The sequence below is a fragment of the Emiliania huxleyi genome (genome assembly GCF_000372725.1).
Source record: "Emiliania huxleyi CCMP1516 unplaced genomic scaffold EMIHUscaffold_23, whole genome shotgun sequence".
Classification (NCBI taxonomy): domain Eukaryota; phylum Haptophyta; order Isochrysidales; family Noelaerhabdaceae; genus Emiliania; species Emiliania huxleyi.
This window is the reverse complement of record NW_005200333.1, coordinates 835055-850401: the sequence shown is the minus strand read 5'-3', so window position 1 is coordinate 850401 and position 15347 is coordinate 835055. Positions and strand designations below refer to the sequence as shown.

The window sequence follows — 15347 nt, the reverse complement described above, 5'->3', positions numbered from 1 at the left end:
TACCGATAGCGGCCTCTCTGGAGGCAAAGAGGACAATGCTTGCTCGTCAGGCGCCCCCCTCTTCTCCACCAGCCTCGCGCTCTCCTTGAGCGCCGCCGCCAACTCCGCCTCCTCCGCCGCCACCAGCGCTGCCTCATCCTCGGGCTCTTGAGACGGCCCAGCGCCGCCTCTGCCACCCTTCCCCTTCTTCTTCTTGCCCTTCTTCTTCTCCTTCTCCTTCTCCTTCTCCTTCTTCTCCGCCTCCTCCTCCGCCAGCAGCGCATTGGCATTCCGCAGCGCCTCCGCCGCCGCCCTCTGCATGTGCATGTTGTCGGCGGCAGGCAACAAGTCGTCTTCCCGGAGGTTGTTGGCGAAGCACACGTACTGCGAATTTAGGAAGTTGTACGCCCAGTGGAGCTGGTGTGAGAAAGCGAACCCGTGTTCAAGGGCGGCGTGGAAGACGCGCCGTTCCTTGTAGGACGCTTCGGCGTCGAGTTCAAAGCGGAGTGGACCGATGCGCACTGTGTTCCTCGCGACGGTCATGCTACCCCCGCTCATCCTCGCGCGGCTCGCGATGGCGGCGAGTTCCATAGGATTGATGCTGCAAAAGGTCGTGAAGGTGACGTCGTTCTCTGCTTTGACTGTCATACTGAACAGATCCTGACCCTGTGATGCCATGACCGCCATGACCATCGCGGGGTCGTCGACGAACCGTGAATCGTTATCGTTGGCCCGCCTCAGCATGCGCTGGTGCATGCGCTCGTACGCTCGCACGACATGCATGCCTACTTGATGTCGCCGAGAGGAGCTCAGAGCGGCTGCAGAATTCTTTTTCAGTGTATGTAGCTCTTACGAACATACCCGTAGGTGAACTGCTGACAGGGTTTGCGATGAGGAGCGATCCGAACGTGGTATTCGGGTGATCAGATCACTACCGCCGAAGCGCAAGCGCTTGGAGCAAGGGAACTGCCACGTATGGGTCCCAGACTAGCACCCCACCTCGCGGGCCGACGTTCTGGCCCAGCAAGGCTGCTGCGGAGCACTCGGGGCCGATGTTCTGGCCCAGCGAGGCCGCTGCGGGGCACCCGGCGGCTCGGTTCGCTCATCAGCGCAAACTCGGTCGAGCAGAAAGTAAGGTGTGTGTGTAAAGGCGGCGCGGCACGATAAGGGTCGGCGGTAAGGCGGCGCGGCGGCAGCAGGCGGCAGGCAGGACATCGGACGGCGGGACATACGGCGCGGCGGGCGCGGCACTGTAGGAGCGGCGGTACGGCGGCACGGCGGTAACGGACGGCAGGGGGGGCGGCAGCAATAATATCGTTGGCCGAAGCCTCGTTGGCCGAAGCCTCGGTGGCCGAAGCCTCGGTGGCAGAAGCCTCGGTGGCCGAAGCCTCGGTGGTCGAAGCCTCGGTGGCACGGAGGAAGGAGCGGCACGGTAAGGAACGGTGGCACGACGGCAGACCACAGCGGCGAAGGAACGGCGGAGCATTTCGGGCGGGAGGGTGAGGCGAGGGTGGCGGCGGTTCGGATCACGAGGAGGTACAAGAAAGTCGGGCGCGGGCGGGCGGGGTGGCGGCGAGGCGGCGGGAGGGTGACGGGCGAGGGGGGTGGCGGGTTGGATCACGAGGAGGTAGAAAGTCGGGCGCGGGCGGGCGGGGTGGCGGCGAGGCGGCGGGAGGGTGACGAGGCGAGGGGGGTGGCGGGTTGGATCACGAGGAGGTAGGAAGTCGGGCGCGAGCGGGCGAGGTAGCGGCGAGGCGGCGGGAGGGTGACGAGGCGAGGGGGGTGGCGGGTTGGATCACGAGGAGGTAGAAAGTCGGGCGCGAGCGGGCGAGGTAGCGGCGAGGTAGGGGTGAGGGTGACGGTGGTGAGGGAGGCGGTGGGCTGGGTGGTGGTGGCAAGGGCGACGATGGCGTGGGCGGTGGCGGCGAGGGTGGCGGCGTCGAGGGCGGCGGTGGCGAGGGCGGCGACGGCGAGGCGGTGGTGGTGAGGGCGGCGGCAGCGACAGTGGCGGCGGGGAGGGTGATGGCGGGCTTGGTGGCGGCGAGGGCGGCGGCGGAGGGTGGCGAGTCGGCTATAGGGAGGCGGCGTGCTGGGCGGCGACATTGGCGTTGGCTTTGCGCTTCCTGCCGGAGGAGGGCTTGGGCGGGGGCGGTGGCGCCGGCCTAGCAAGGGGGGTGGCGAGATCGGCAGTGGCGAGGCGTTGCTTTCGCACTAGCAGCACCATGATGGAGCGGAAGAAGTCGGAGCGGCGTCTGGCGGTGAGCTGGCCGGAGCCGCCCGCGGCGCGCTCGGCGGCCATTGAGTTGGCGAACAGGGAGGAGAGGAAATCTCGGGAGGCGGGCGGGCCGATGCCGCCGAGGGTGGTGACGACGATAGGGAGGAAGGCGCGTCCCAGGCCGATGCAGCCGGCCAAGTGTTTCGCGTTCTTCTCCCGGGCTCTCTCGTCGATGGTGGCAGCGGCGTCTTTCGCGGCGGTCTGCAGGTGGCTCGGCAGGAGGGGGCAGAGGCGGGAAACGTCGACGGTCATGACGGCGGTCGCGGCGGAGCCCGCGTAGACGGTTCGGTTTGCAAACGACAGCACGGCGTCGATTTTCTTGCCGGCGGCGGTGGAGGAGCCGAGGCCCTTCTCGAGGTGAGCGGCGCACCCGGTCTCTCGCATGGCGGTGGCGGCGATCAGGCGGACAATCAGATCGTGGAGGCGGATGCTGTGGCCGCCGACGCCGCACATCGTGTAGTGGTGGCCGAGAGAGTGGAGGCACAGCAGCTTTGCGTTCGGGAAAGGTCTGTGCGGCGGATTGTGTGTGCACTTCTTGTTGCAGGATGCAAAGGGGAGGGCGGCGGAGGTGGCGAGCGACGGAAACGGCACGCCGAGCCGGTACAAGTAGAGGTAGGTGGTCTCGGCGTCGGAGAGGGCGTGCGCGTCGGACACGGAACACATCGTGAAGAGGAGGTGGGAAGGGGGCACGGCGGCGTGGCGGAGGCGGGCGAAGGCGAGTGGGTGGAGGGAGGGGTGGGCGAGGGCAGTGTTGAGTTCCTCGGTGGCGAGCAGTCGGCTGAAGCGGCTCTGCGATCGCATGCCGGAGAGGAGGTGGAGGCGATGGAGGGACGGGGAACCGCTTGCGTCGTTGAGCGTGGCTCGAAGCGTGGGGCGGGCGGCGATGGGGCAGTCGGCGAGGGGGAGGGCGGAATATGCGGCGGTGGATGTGACGCGGTGGAAAACGTTGTAGGCGTCGCGGAGGATGAGGCTCGGGCAGGTCGCCCAATTCGATGGGTCCTTGACGAAGGTGGCGACGGCTGGGTCTCGCCTGTGGATGGGTAGCGTGGAGGCCAACGAGGCGAGGTAGGCGGCGGGCGAGACGCGGGCGGGGTCGTCGAATCCGATGCCGCCGGCAGATAGCGCCTGGAAGAATTGGAAGTGGGAGGCCATCTCGGGAGGGGAGGAGGCGACGGTGCCGGCTGGCAGGGCGAGTGTCCGTTCAAAGGCGTGGAGGATTTCGCGGCGTAAGTCGTCTACGAAGGCGGAGATGATGGAAGGGGGGAGGTAGCGCAGGAAATGGCCGAAGCGGCAAGTCGGTCGGCAAGAGATGGCGAGCAGGAGGAGTCGAGGCTGCATCTTGATGGGTAGGTTGGTGGCGCGGACTAGTACTTGACGGTATCGGTCGATGTCGGTTGCGAGTATGCTGGGCAGCAGGTTGATGGCGGCGACAAGATGTTGACCGCCAAAGTTGAAGTGCGAGTCGGTGAAGGTGGTGCCCTGCGGGAAGAGGTGAGGGTAGTCGCAGGGTCGGAGACGACTGGTGGGCGGGGCGGTCGGAGCTGATGGCGGTCGAGGCAACCATACCCACCAATCGAGCCGCGCTACCACTCGAAAGATGAGATGCAGCGCTTCTACTCGGCGGCGTTGCGCGGCATGCAGTGTGATTGCCAAGGGAGACTCGCGACGCCCGACGATCCCGGAGCATACGCGCGTCATTCTTTCCGTGCGAGAGCCGCGCGAGTGCCGCCCGAGCCGCGCCCTCCTCTGCGCCGCTGCTCGCTCGAGTGCTGCCGGTGCGACGACGTGCAGCATGAGCTGCCTCCAGCGAGCGCAGATGCTGGAGTGGCTGCGGTTGCCAACTACATTGCTGCGCGGAGAGCGGAGCTGGCGCGCCAGTCGCAGCGGGAGCTGCAGAGACGAAAAGCAGAGATCGCCGAGGAGAAGCGGAAGCAGGAGCAGGACCAGAAGCGGAAGCAGGCTGCGGCGGATGCGCGGAAGCGAAAGCGCGAGCGCGAGGACGAGCTGATTCGGCTACAGCTCGAAGAGAGGCACGAGCGGCTGCGAGAGAAAGAGCGAGCGAGGCTGCGCGCGAGATACGGAGATGCATGGAGCGAGGGCGCTCCCGAGGTGCCCTGTGCTGTCGCTCTGTCCGTGGAGAGGGAGGGGGAGGGCTCTATCGAAGGGCGTAGCTGCGGACCGAGTTCCGGGCCCGCAGAGGAGCCTTGCTCGGAGGGGCCTCTCTACGCTCTCGGCCTCCCTCCTGGGTTTGACGACAGCGTGGTGCCTAGTGCTTGCTGAGCAGATACTACGCTATGTGGTACTGTGGAAACTTAAATTTCCTCCATTGTACCCATGCGGAGCCTTTTATTATGGTTTGTGATCGTTTTGTGCCTCTTGTTGGTGTCCAGTCCGAGCCTGGCTGTTCTTCACCTTTCTACCTACCTACCTGCCTCTAAGCAAACACTGCCCCGCACAAACGTGGTCACGTGCTTACCGCACACGGCGTTTTGCGGCTGCTTTCTCTCCTCCCCTCTTAGTGACGCTTCTCTCGTGCGGCGGTCAGTGCGCCACTCCAGGGATGCTCAGCTTTGAGCGCGTCGGCTTGGCGTGGAACCACGTGGGTTGGCCGGCAAGCGCCCCCGGGGGCGGGGCGGGCGGCTGGAGGTAGTGATCGCCCGTATCGGCCACAACCTACAGACGCATGTGGGAGACGCGCCATGTGGGAGACGCGCCCGCCAGAACAAAAGTGGGAGGCGCTTCCGACGGCGCGGCCGGCGCCTTGGCCTTCCATGCCTCGCTGAACGTGGCGCTCTCCTTTGTGCACTCGCACACGGGCTCCTTGGGGTTGGCCGCCGTCACGCGCCTGCCCGAGGCGGGGGAAGGCGCGACTTCGAAGGCCGTCGCGGGGCAGAGTCCCGAGCCGCTCCCTGCGTAAGTGCTAGAGGGTGTGGAGAGGGCGGGGCATCGGGTCTGTGCTGCGTGGAAGACGCCGCGGGGAAGGCGGGCGGCGGCGAGGGCGGCGACGAGGGCGGCGGCAGCGGCGGCGGGTGTGAGGGCGGCGGCGGCCGAGGCGACGACGAGGGCGGCGCGTGGGGGGGGGGGGGGGGGGGCTTCCATGGTGGAAACCCCCAGGGTTGGGCTGAGGGCCAGTCGCGCGCCCGTCGATAAAGGAGACGAGCAGCTCCTGTGGACATGTCTCGGACATGTCCTGGACGTGTCACGGACATGTCCGTCGACAAAGGCGACGAGCAGCTCCTGCCACAGCGCGGTCCACCTCGCCGTTGCCGCGGCGCCCGCGGCCACGGCGTGGTCCGTGAGAGTGGCAAGCGCGCCCTTCGCGTCGCCCGCCGCGAACGCCCTAGCCGCCTTGTCGTCGGCGTCCACCAGCGCCGCGGTGAGCGCGGCGTCCAGCTCCGCGCGTGCCTTGCGGACAAAACGTCTTCCAATCTCGGCCAATCTCGGCCAATCTCGGCCAATCTCGGCCAATCTCGGCTCATCTCGCGCGCCTTCCGGACGAGCGGCGCCGCGCGGTCTGCCTTGGCATAGACCTATGGAGGGGGACGGGTCCATGCAGAGAGTCGGCCAGACTCGAGGCTGAAGACGCGCGTCGCCGGCTGAGCTTGACCTGGTCAGCCACCTGTACAGCGCGCGCCCGCGTGAGAAGAGAGAGAGGACCCGCAGCCGCGGGCTGGAGGGGAGGAAGTGCATCGGAGGCGTGTCTGGGGAGGGGAGGAGTGCATCGGGCATCGGAGGCGTGTCTGGGAGGCGGGGCGTGTCTGCGACACCAAGTTCGCGAGCCACCACGCCGAATGCAGCGAGAACTCGCGCACGTTGCCTTGCAGCCCGTGGGCACGGCGGCAGGCGGCCCGCGCCGTGCAGTCTGCGTCGTCGTACGAACTGTGCACCTATCTTCCCATATCTCCCCATATCTCCCCATGTCTCGTGCAGTCTGCGTCGTCGTACACGAAGGGTGCACCGCCGACGCGCCGCCGTGCAGCGGGATCTTTGGAGCCCATGTGTGGTCGTCGGCGCCCCACCTACACACGGCGAGATTGCGCGAGATTGCGGGGAGGTTGCAGCAGATTGCAAGTTTGGTCGTCGGCACCCCACCACTGCAGCGCGCCCATCGGCTTTGGCACGCCGCGGCGCAGCTGCGCGACCCAGTGCCACGCCGTGTACTGCGTGCCGACCACCCGCTCGTTGACGTACCTGGGCGCGCAGATCGAGGTGTGGCGAGGCGGGGGTGTCTCCCCACATCTCCCCACATCTCCCCACATCTCCCCATCTCCCCACATCTCCCCACATCTCGTCGACGCACGTCTTCCCCTCGTACTCCCACGTCAGCCCGTTCCAGCGGTACGGGGAGTGCTCTGCGCCCGCCCCCACATCGGCGTAGGGGGAGAGCCACGAGTCCTCGTAGTGCAGCGAGAGGAGGCTGTGAACCTGCAGCGGCGCCCACGAACAGCCGCGTCGTGGATCAGCTGTGGTGGATTAGCTGCGCGGATCGGGCGGCCGGGCGGCCGGTGTCCGTGTCTCCTCTCCTCTCCTCTCCTCCTCCTCCTCCTCCTCCCCCCCCCCCCCCCCCTTACAAACTATGGGCTGGGTTGCGCGCGCGCGCTGCAGCGCAGCTGCACTTTCGGTCGAGTAGTGCAATGAGAGAGGCGGCGAGGCGAGCTAGTGCGGCGATGCCAGCACCTGCGCGCGCGTCAGCTTGGCCTTTGGCTTGACAAAGAGGGGCATGCGGTTCGTCAGGTTCCGCCCCTGAGCGTAGTCGAGGTGCGCGGCCGCGTCGAAGCTCGCCGGGTCGGCCACGGCGCTGAAGACGGACCACACGCGCGCCTCGCAGAAGCGTGCGCCCTCAAACGTGACCGGGTCGTAAACGTCCGAGAAGGAGAAGGAGGGGTCGTCCGCCTCGCCGTGGAAGTAGCCGTGCGCGATGGCAAAGCTGACGACGTCCGGCGCCATCAGGCAGGCCTTCTCGTCGTCGCACGGCAGGAACCGCGTGATGCGCGCCTGGTTGGCGTGCGCCATGATGTGCCCCTCCGGCACGCGCAGCGCCACCCAGAGTGCGCCCTTCTCAAACCCGCCCTTGCCGATCAGCTCCATGTACCACGCCTCGCCGGTCGTCGCGTCGGAGAGAGAGAAGCCCTCCATGTCACTCGCGTAGCCGTACGCTGCGGTGAGCGCGTGCATCACCTTGATCGCCTCGCGGGCAGTGGCCGCGCGCTGCAGCGTGATGTAGATTAGCTGCCCGTAGTCGAGAATCGTGCCGTTCCGCCAGTCCTTGCCCACGTTGGACAGCTCCGCCAGCCCGCCCAGCGTGGTCTCTCCGATTACGAGCCCCTGGCAGTTTGCGTTGCCGATGACGTTGTACGTCTCGGCCGCCTCGGGTATCTCGCCCAGCTTGATGCCCAAGTCCCAGGAGAACACCTCGCGCACAGCGCCCTTTGCGTGGTGTCCGTGCGGCCAGTGCGAGACTGCGCCGTGCAGCGCCGCGCTGTCGGCGTTATAGCCCACCATCGGGTTGCCATCGGCGGAGGCGCCGCCAGTGACGATGATGTTGCTGCAGGCGCGCGCCGTGCCGAAGAGGAGCGGGAGGAGGAGGCGAATGGACATCACAACGGGAAGTTGTCGATATCGGTCGGCCGTCGATCGAGAGCGACGGCTTTTGCGGCAGGGTGGTCACCCCGAATTCTTCTCGCGCCGCGGCCACAAGAAAAAAGTATTTCGGCGCGGCGTGGAGCGGTGGGGGCCCCTCTGCGCCGGGGAGGCGTTTTCGGAGGCTAGGACCTAGGACGCAAGCGTCCGTCGCCCCTTTCAAACTCGGGGCGGCCCACTCCGCTAGCTACGCTCCGTCCTCCGACCCGAATTTGGAGGGCCTAAAAGTTTAAGGTGTTGCTGCGCAAAAGGGGTCGGACACAGGGCGCAGCTCATGCTAAGAGCTAGAAGAGGAGATAGAGAGAACAACCACCCTGTCCCGCGGGCCCGCGTTATTGCGTACACCAACACCACAAAACGCTCTCTCTCGCCTGCTCCTCACTCAGGGGGACACAACTACCGAGTTCTTAGGTCTAGCTGCCACGTTCAAAACCAGGACGGCGGCAGTGGATGGTGCTATATCACGGGCATGATCCGTGTGGAAAGTGGAGTGGGTGCGTGGTGCGTGGTCCGGGATAGTAGAGCAGGCGCTTTGTGGGTGGCGGGTTATCGCAACCTTACGTGTGAACTCCACAGTGTCTCGCGGTGGAGCCCGATGCTGCGGTGCAAAATACCGCATCGTTCGCTGGGGCGGTTTACGCCCGAACTGCGCCCGAGCAGGACGCTGGACTACATTGATGTCGAAACAACTCATGCGGTGACCGACGCTTAAAAAACAACTGCAAATTGCGGGTTCCCCGCCCACCTGACCCGTGTGCCGTGAGCCGTTGAAACCGCTGTCGCGTGTCGGCGCTGTACGCTCTGTCCTCTGACGTGTGGTGCGTCGCGCACTTTCATCTTTCTGTATTCTGATAGAGCTTAGAGGCGCAAGAAAAATCGTTCGTACCTCTGCTACCTCTCCTCATCCACCACGTCCCAGGTCTCTAATCGCGCTTCTCATCTCGAATCCATGCTGCCGTCAGCCGCTCCCGCTCCATGTCTGACGACAGCGCCTCGAGGTTGTCGAGGTAAGCCTCGCGCCGCCCCAGCACCACCTCCTCCTCCGGTCTGGCGACCCTGCCAACCTCGTCGTACTTTTGGCTGAATGAGAATAGCCACGCGCCGAGCGCCGCACGCTCCGCCACGTTGAGTGGGCGGCGCGCGCTCTCCTCCGATTCCGGCTCGACACTGTTCCGCGCGAGGTACCGGGTGGCGTCGCCGCCAGCGACCAAAAGGTGGTACTCGCCGCCCGGCCCGTATAAGCGGCGCGCCGGCGCGACGTTGAACACGCGCCCGTCGGCCGCGAGCAGGATTGGGCCGTCATCGCCGTCGCTGCCATCGAAGCACGCGAGCTCCCTGCGCGTCCACAGCTCACGTGGAGGCAAGTACGCGGCGCTAGTTACTTCCACGCTCTTGCTCTTTGTCGCGCGGCGGCCGGCGCGCCGCGCGCGCAGCGATAGCACGTACTGCTGCTGCCAGAGCCACACCGCGAGCGAAGCGACCAGCGCGAGAACGGCGGTGCCCGCCGTAGCTGCGGCGAGCGTGGCGCCGCCGCGGAGCAAGTCAGCAGCGACCACAGCGGCATCGGCGGCAAGATCGGCGACGTCGGAGGAGACGACGCCGCACCGCACTGCAGTAGCGCGGCTGGGCGCGAGCAGGAGTGGCTGGAGTGGGCGTGGTTGTAGGAGCAGCATGCAGCCTCTCCAGACCTGAGCTGCCAGTCCGTTGTGTCTTCTCTGTGCCCCCCGGGGGGGGCGATCTAGTGCCAATGAAAAGAAAGAAAAAATGACCCGGCAGGATGGATGGGAGGACGGCACGCCGCCACCACACAGGGATTTCAACCCGAGACCGATCATCCGGCCCGCTGGGTACGCTTCTTGGCTCCCCGGCCCTGGATGTGAGGCAAATGACTGCACTCCAAGTGTTCCAAGTGCCCAGGCCGTTGTCTCCCACTGGGCTTTTCCTAGACGCGCTGTTGTATGCTTCATGCTACATGGGATCCATGCATCATGGGGAACGCGGTGCGCCTGCGGCTGCCCGCACCACCACCCTTGGCAGCACAAAGCTGCGCCAGAGGTCCACCAGCCCCGGCGCCGCCCCCTCGCCGTCGAAGCGCTCCTCGTCCCAAGCGATCAGGTAGCCCAGCCGCATCACCTCGACCGCCCACTTGCGAGCCGGCTCCGGGAAGAGCTCGTGCGACTGCGGCGACCACGCCGCCGCCTTGACGATGAGCCTGCCCGCCTCCACCGCCGCGGCCGCTGGCTCCAGGTTGGCCGGCCTGAGTAAGGGCAGAGGCGTGGGGCGTGTCCAAAGAGAGGATCCGGCGAGTGGGGGAGAGACCATAGCGCGCCTCAGTGCGAGTGCCTTGGCCTCGCCCGCCACGCGCACGCCGAAGCGTCCCGTCGAGGCGCTCGCGGAGACGACGACGCCGACCTTGCCGTTCATCGACGGCCGCGAGACGAGAGAGTGGATCGCGACGGTGGAGCCGACGGCCGCAGCGGTCGGATCCGACTCGCTCCACGAGCAGAGGACGCGCGCCCGCTCGAGGGCCGACGGCTCGCCGGCCGAAGAGTCCGCGCCGCCGCGCAGCAGCGCCCGCGCCCGGTCGACGGTGAGCGCCTGCGGGAAGAGGGACAGTGAGCGTGAGGACAATGCACTCACGCTTCTCTAGCCGCTAGTCTCGGGCACGCCTCGAGGTGCTGGAGCGGCGTCCAGCCGCGGCTGGCGACCAGCCAGGCGGCGAGGTCGGCGTGGCCGCTGCGGTTCGCGATCTCCTCAGGCGCGCCGAAGGGCGTAGCGGCGCGGGAGGCGCCGTAGGAGGAGAGGAGCTTGGCGACCTCGAGGTGGCCGTTGTGGCACGCAACGAGCAGCGGCGTGGCGCCGTTGTTCATGGCTTGGTTGGCCGCCGCGCCCGCCTCGAGAAGCAGCTGGGCGCACTCGAGGTGGCCCTGCTGGCACGCCACGTACAGCGGCGTGGTGCCATTGCCGTCGTTGCGGGCTTGGCTGACCGCCGCGCTAGCCTCGAGGAGCAGCCGGGCGCACTCGACGTGGCCCTGCTGGCATGCGACGTACAGCGGCGTGGCGCCGTCCTCCTTGGCTTGGTTGACTGCCGCGCCAGCCTCGAGCAGCAGCCGGGCGATCTCGAGGTGGCCGTAATGGCACGCGATGTACAGCGGTGTGGCGCCTTGGGCCTGGGCTTGGTCGATCGCCGCGCCGGCCTCGAGGAGCAGCTGGGCGCACTCGACGTGGCCGTTCTGGCACGCCATGATCAGCGGTGTGGCGCCGTCCTTTGCGGCTTGGTCGACCGCCGCGCCAGCCTGCCGGAGCACTTGAGCGCACTCGAGGTGGCCCATCTGGCACGCGATAGAGAGCGGCGTGGAGCCGTTCTTGTTGGCGTGGTTGACCGCCGCGCCAGCCTGCTGGAGCAGCCGGACGATGTCGACGTGGCCCAGCTCGCACGCCATGAAGAGCGGCGTGCAACCACCGTCCTCAGCCTGGTTGACGGCCGCACCGGCGGCGAGTAGCAGCTGGGCGCACTCGACGCGGCCAACCTCGCACGCGAGGAGGAGTGCGGACGCGCCTTCGCCGTCAGCCGCTCCGACGCTCGCGCCGGCCTCGAGCAGCAGCCGCACCGCCTCGGCTTGCCCGTGGCGAGCGGCCCAGGTCAGCAGCGTGTCCCGCTTCTCGGTGTCAAGCCGCGCGTCGAGCTGGGCCGTGAGTCTTTGCTTCTCGGTGTCGAGCCGCGCGTCGAGCCTGCCGCGCGTCCGCCGCCCGGAGAGGAGGGCTCGCAGCGTGCCCAGGTCGCCCACCGCCAGGTCGGGCAGCAGAGTTGGGCTCGCGGCGCCGCTCATGCCGCCAGAGAAGAAGAAAAAGCGGGGTTTGAGACAATCTTTAAACGCCGGCTCCTATGACCAGGCAGGCGGAGTTGAAACCGACTGGCAGCCGAGCCTCGTCAGCAAGTTGCAAGACGACTGAGCCCTCCTCGATGCGCACCGGCGGCACCGTGTGGTTCGCGGCGAGCCCAGAGAGCGGGAGCCGCTGGAGCGGGACTCTGCCAGCGGCGCGCCGCAGCGCCTGCTTGCCGGCGTCGTCGAGGTTCTCGTCGTCAGCGATCGCAGCGCGCGCCGCCTTGGCCACGGCGGCATCGTTCTGCTGCGGCCCGCTCGGCCGCGGATTGCAGCATGGCTCCGCCAGCTCGAGCCAGCGCGACGTCTGGAGCTGCTTTTGGCGAGATGGCAGCGCCCGCTCAGCGACGTGGGGAGGGAGGCGCGAGCGCAGCTGGTTGAGCCGATGCTCGATGGCATGCGCGCCTCGGCCCGAGCCGATGACTGCCGATCTGAGCGGAGCGGTAGGGTCGACCAGCGAGAGCCAGAAGGCATGGAGCAGCTGCCGGTCCTCTTGCTCTGTCCACGGCTCGGCGCTGCCCCTGCTGCGGTCGCATGTTGAGAGGTACTGGTTGATAGCAGCCGAGATATCGTCGTCTGTACCGGCCGAGTCGTCGACGACATCTCCGCGCCGGTACGTCCGCGCCTTCAGCGCCGCAGCGCGCTTGCTGTCGTCGGGGTCCGTGCACTCCATCACTGCAATGCGCACGGGATCGGCATGCGCAGATGCAGGAACTTTTTGAGCCGCTGGGAGTGCTTCTTGCACGCGTCAGTTTTGCGTTTGCCTACGGTGATCTCGCCCATTTTGCCGCGGTCCAGTGTTGCACGCCAGCGCCGCATGATCAGCTCGAACTCGTCCGCGGCTGTCCAGCCATTGGTCTGCACGGGACGCTGTCCTGGCGGGGTGTGGTGGCGAGCGCGAAGTGCACTCACGAGTTCCCGAAGTGCCACTTCCGGATCTACGTCCACCGGTGAGCCACACATCCCGGACATCATCACGACGTCGGCGTTGGCGTCAGGATAAGCGCTAGGGAGCGGATCGCATTCATCGCAGCCTCCGAGGCCGTCGGGAGGAGGAGCGGCGGGGCCGTGGTTGCACCTTCCACGTGACTCCGCACATCCGCAGCCCAGGTTTGCCCACGCTGGAGCGGGGCGCAGCGGCAGGGGCCGACATGCATCGGAGATCCGTGATGACGTGGCGAAGGGGACATCTAAGGGGAGCTGAACGTTTCCGCAGGCGAAAGGACAAGACGAATTTTTAAAGAAAGAAGAAAAACGAGAAGGAGGGACGGATGGATGGGAGGACGGGGTGGACGGCACGCCGCCACCTGCTCGTCCTGAATTCACACACACTAGACTGGCTCCGACTTGACGGCAGCATGGAGACGTGATTGATTCGTGTGTCGCTGTTCAAAAAACGTGTCGCTGTTCACGCTTCACCGGTAAGTGTAAGCGGAGCAGCTGAGTAGATACAGCGATTCCTTTGTGTTCACACCTGCAAGAGGTAAAATAAAGAAAGAAATAGAAAGAAAGAAAGAAAAGAAAGAAAGAAAACAGACAACCCAAGGGAGGGATGGGAGGACGGCACGCCGCCACCACACAGGGATTTTAAGGAGAGGTGTGTGGTGCGCTATCCGTCGCCCACCCTAGGGAGAAAAAGAAGAAGCGTGAAGAATGTGCCAAAATTTCTTCTGCGCGCTGGCCTCTTCGCACGCGAGCTCGCTGCTCGTCCAGAGATGGCTCCGCGGAGAGGCGTGAGCATATCCTGTTTCCTGCTCCTGCCGTGCCTGGCCGCGTCGCTGGCCGCGTCGCGGGCGGGAGCACCTGCGGTGCAGCGCGTGGCGGCCGCGCCGCCGCGCGCAGCGAGTGCAATCGCGGCGGCGCCTGCAGCAGCTGAGCGAGAGAAATCTGCGAGCAACGATCTGATCCCGGAGGAGCCGACGCTCTCCGACTGGATCAACAACATGCCGATCGCCATGTCCAAGTCGCTCGCACGGCAGATCCTGACGAGCCAGGAGAAGGAGCCCGAGCCGCTTCCCGGCATCTGGGACTGGTTCTGGGACAGCATGCCCTTCCTTGCCGCCGGGAAGAAGGGCGAGCCGCTCACGCTGGGCGACGTCGCGCGCACCTTCAAGGTCAACATCGAGCAGATCTTTGGCAACATCCCCGCACCGGACAAGGCGCCGCTCGCTGCGGCGGATGTCGAGGGCCTCGACTTCAAGGCCTCGAGATATGGGGAGATGTGGGAGATATGGGGAGGTGGACCCGCGCAGACGGGCACCACCGCCGCCGCCGCCGCCGTCACCACCACCGCCGCCACCTCCCTCGCGGGTCCCCGCCCTCGCCACCGCCACCCTCGCCCCCACCGTGGCCATGGCCGCAGGCCCTCTACCTCGCGCTAACCCTCGCCCCCACCGTGGCCATGGCCGCAGGCCATCTTCCTCGCGCTAAAGACGTACTTCGACCGGTACGGGTCGGTGTACAAGATGTGCTTCGGCCCAAAGTCGTTCATGGTCTCGAGCGACCCTGTCATCGCAAGGCACGTCCTCCGCGAGAACTGCAAGAACTACGACAAGGGCGCCCTCGCCCTCGTCCTCGAGGACATCATGGGCAAGGGTCTGATCCCCGCAGACCCGGTCACGTGGGCGAAGCGGCGGCGCGCGATCGCGCCCGGCTTCCACAAGCTCTACCTCGAGCGGATGGTGAGTGAGTTTGGGCAGGCCAACGCGAACCTGATCCCGCAGCTGCTCCAGGCGTCGCAGACCGGCACCGTCCTCGACATGGAGGAGAGGAGCGGCTCGCTAGAAGCGGAAGATCTCCCCGCCTCTCCCATCTCTCCCCGTATCTCGACATGGAGGAGAGGAGCGGCTCGCTAGAAGGGAGACGTGTTCTTGTCTCCCAACCAGCGCCCGAGAGGACACGCACTCCGCTGTACTCGACCGTATTCAGCCGCGTTCAACTGTACTCGCACCCCTCGCAGTACACGCGGTGCTCGCAACTGCACGAGACCGCACCCCCCGCCCTGAGGCTGGCGTATTCAGCACGTGCCCACACGCTGTGGTGGGGGTGCGGGGTGTGTCTGGGAGGGAGGGAGTGGGGTGCAGGTCTGCTCACCCACGGCACCGGGCCTCTTGCACTCTGAATGCCGTGCCGGCTCCTGCCCGCGTGTCCGGGCGTGGAGATGCGAGGGGCTAGCCTGGCCCTTGCCCCACCACCTTGTGCGTGTGGAGAAGTCTACCTTGCCTCACCTTGCCTTAGGTACGGCTCGCTCGCCCTCGACGTGATCGGCAAGGCGGTCTTCAACTATGAGTTCGGGTCTGTGGACGAGGAGTCGCCCGTGGTCAAGGCGATAAACCTCCCCTCTTCTCTTCTCTTCTCTCTCTCTCTCTCCTCTCTCTCTCTCTCTCTCTCTCTCCCTCCCTCCCTCCCTCCCTCCCTCCTCTCTCTCTCTCTCTCTCTCTCTCTCTCTCTCTCTCTCTCTCTCTCTCTCTCTCTCTCTCTCTCTCTCTCTCTCTCTCTCTCTCTCTCTCTCTCTCTCTCTCTCTCTCTCTCTCTCTCTCTCTCTCTCTCTCTCTCTCTCTCTCTCTCTC

General features: G+C 66.3%; 4 protein-coding genes across 4 annotated transcripts in view; 1 reads left to right on the top strand and 3 right to left on the bottom strand.

The window, feature by feature from the left end:
- Positions 1-4927: 4927 nt before the first annotated feature.
- EMIHUDRAFT_205219 (hypothetical protein) lies at positions 4928-7852 on the bottom strand (the record flags this gene model as incomplete). Its single annotated transcript, XM_005779599.1, has 7 exons — positions 4928-5099; positions 5511-5647; positions 6022-6141; positions 6213-6273; positions 6347-6445; positions 6555-6679; positions 6932-7852. The coding sequence occupies 7 exons, from the start codon at positions 7850-7852 to the stop codon at positions 4928-4930; spliced, it is 1635 nt and encodes a 544-aa protein (XP_005779656.1).
- Positions 7853-8817: 965 nt separating this feature from the next.
- On the bottom strand, positions 8818-9567 carry EMIHUDRAFT_205218 (hypothetical protein; the record flags this gene model as incomplete). Its single annotated transcript, XM_005779598.1, has 2 exons — positions 8818-9229; positions 9341-9567. The coding sequence occupies 2 exons, from the start codon at positions 9565-9567 to the stop codon at positions 8818-8820; spliced, it is 639 nt and encodes a 212-aa protein (XP_005779655.1).
- A 313-nt stretch (positions 9568-9880) lies between these two features.
- EMIHUDRAFT_205217 (hypothetical protein) lies at positions 9881-12451 on the bottom strand (the record flags this gene model as incomplete). Its single annotated transcript, XM_005779597.1, has 2 exons — positions 9881-10492; positions 11786-12451. The coding sequence occupies 2 exons, from the start codon at positions 12449-12451 to the stop codon at positions 9881-9883; spliced, it is 1278 nt and encodes a 425-aa protein (XP_005779654.1).
- A 1042-nt stretch (positions 12452-13493) lies between these two features.
- The window catches only part of EMIHUDRAFT_463287 (hypothetical protein), a gene marked incomplete at its 5' end in the record, with an annotated part of 3961 nt that continues 2107 nt past the window's right edge, over positions 13494-15347 (top strand). Inside the window, 3 exons of the mRNA XM_005779596.1 lie at positions 13494-14057; positions 14190-14512; positions 15016-15097. Of these exons, the coding sequence (XP_005779653.1) occupies positions 13494-14057; positions 14190-14512; positions 15016-15097 (969 nt within the window). The remainder of the gene's footprint in view (positions 14058-14189; positions 14513-15015; positions 15098-15347) is intronic.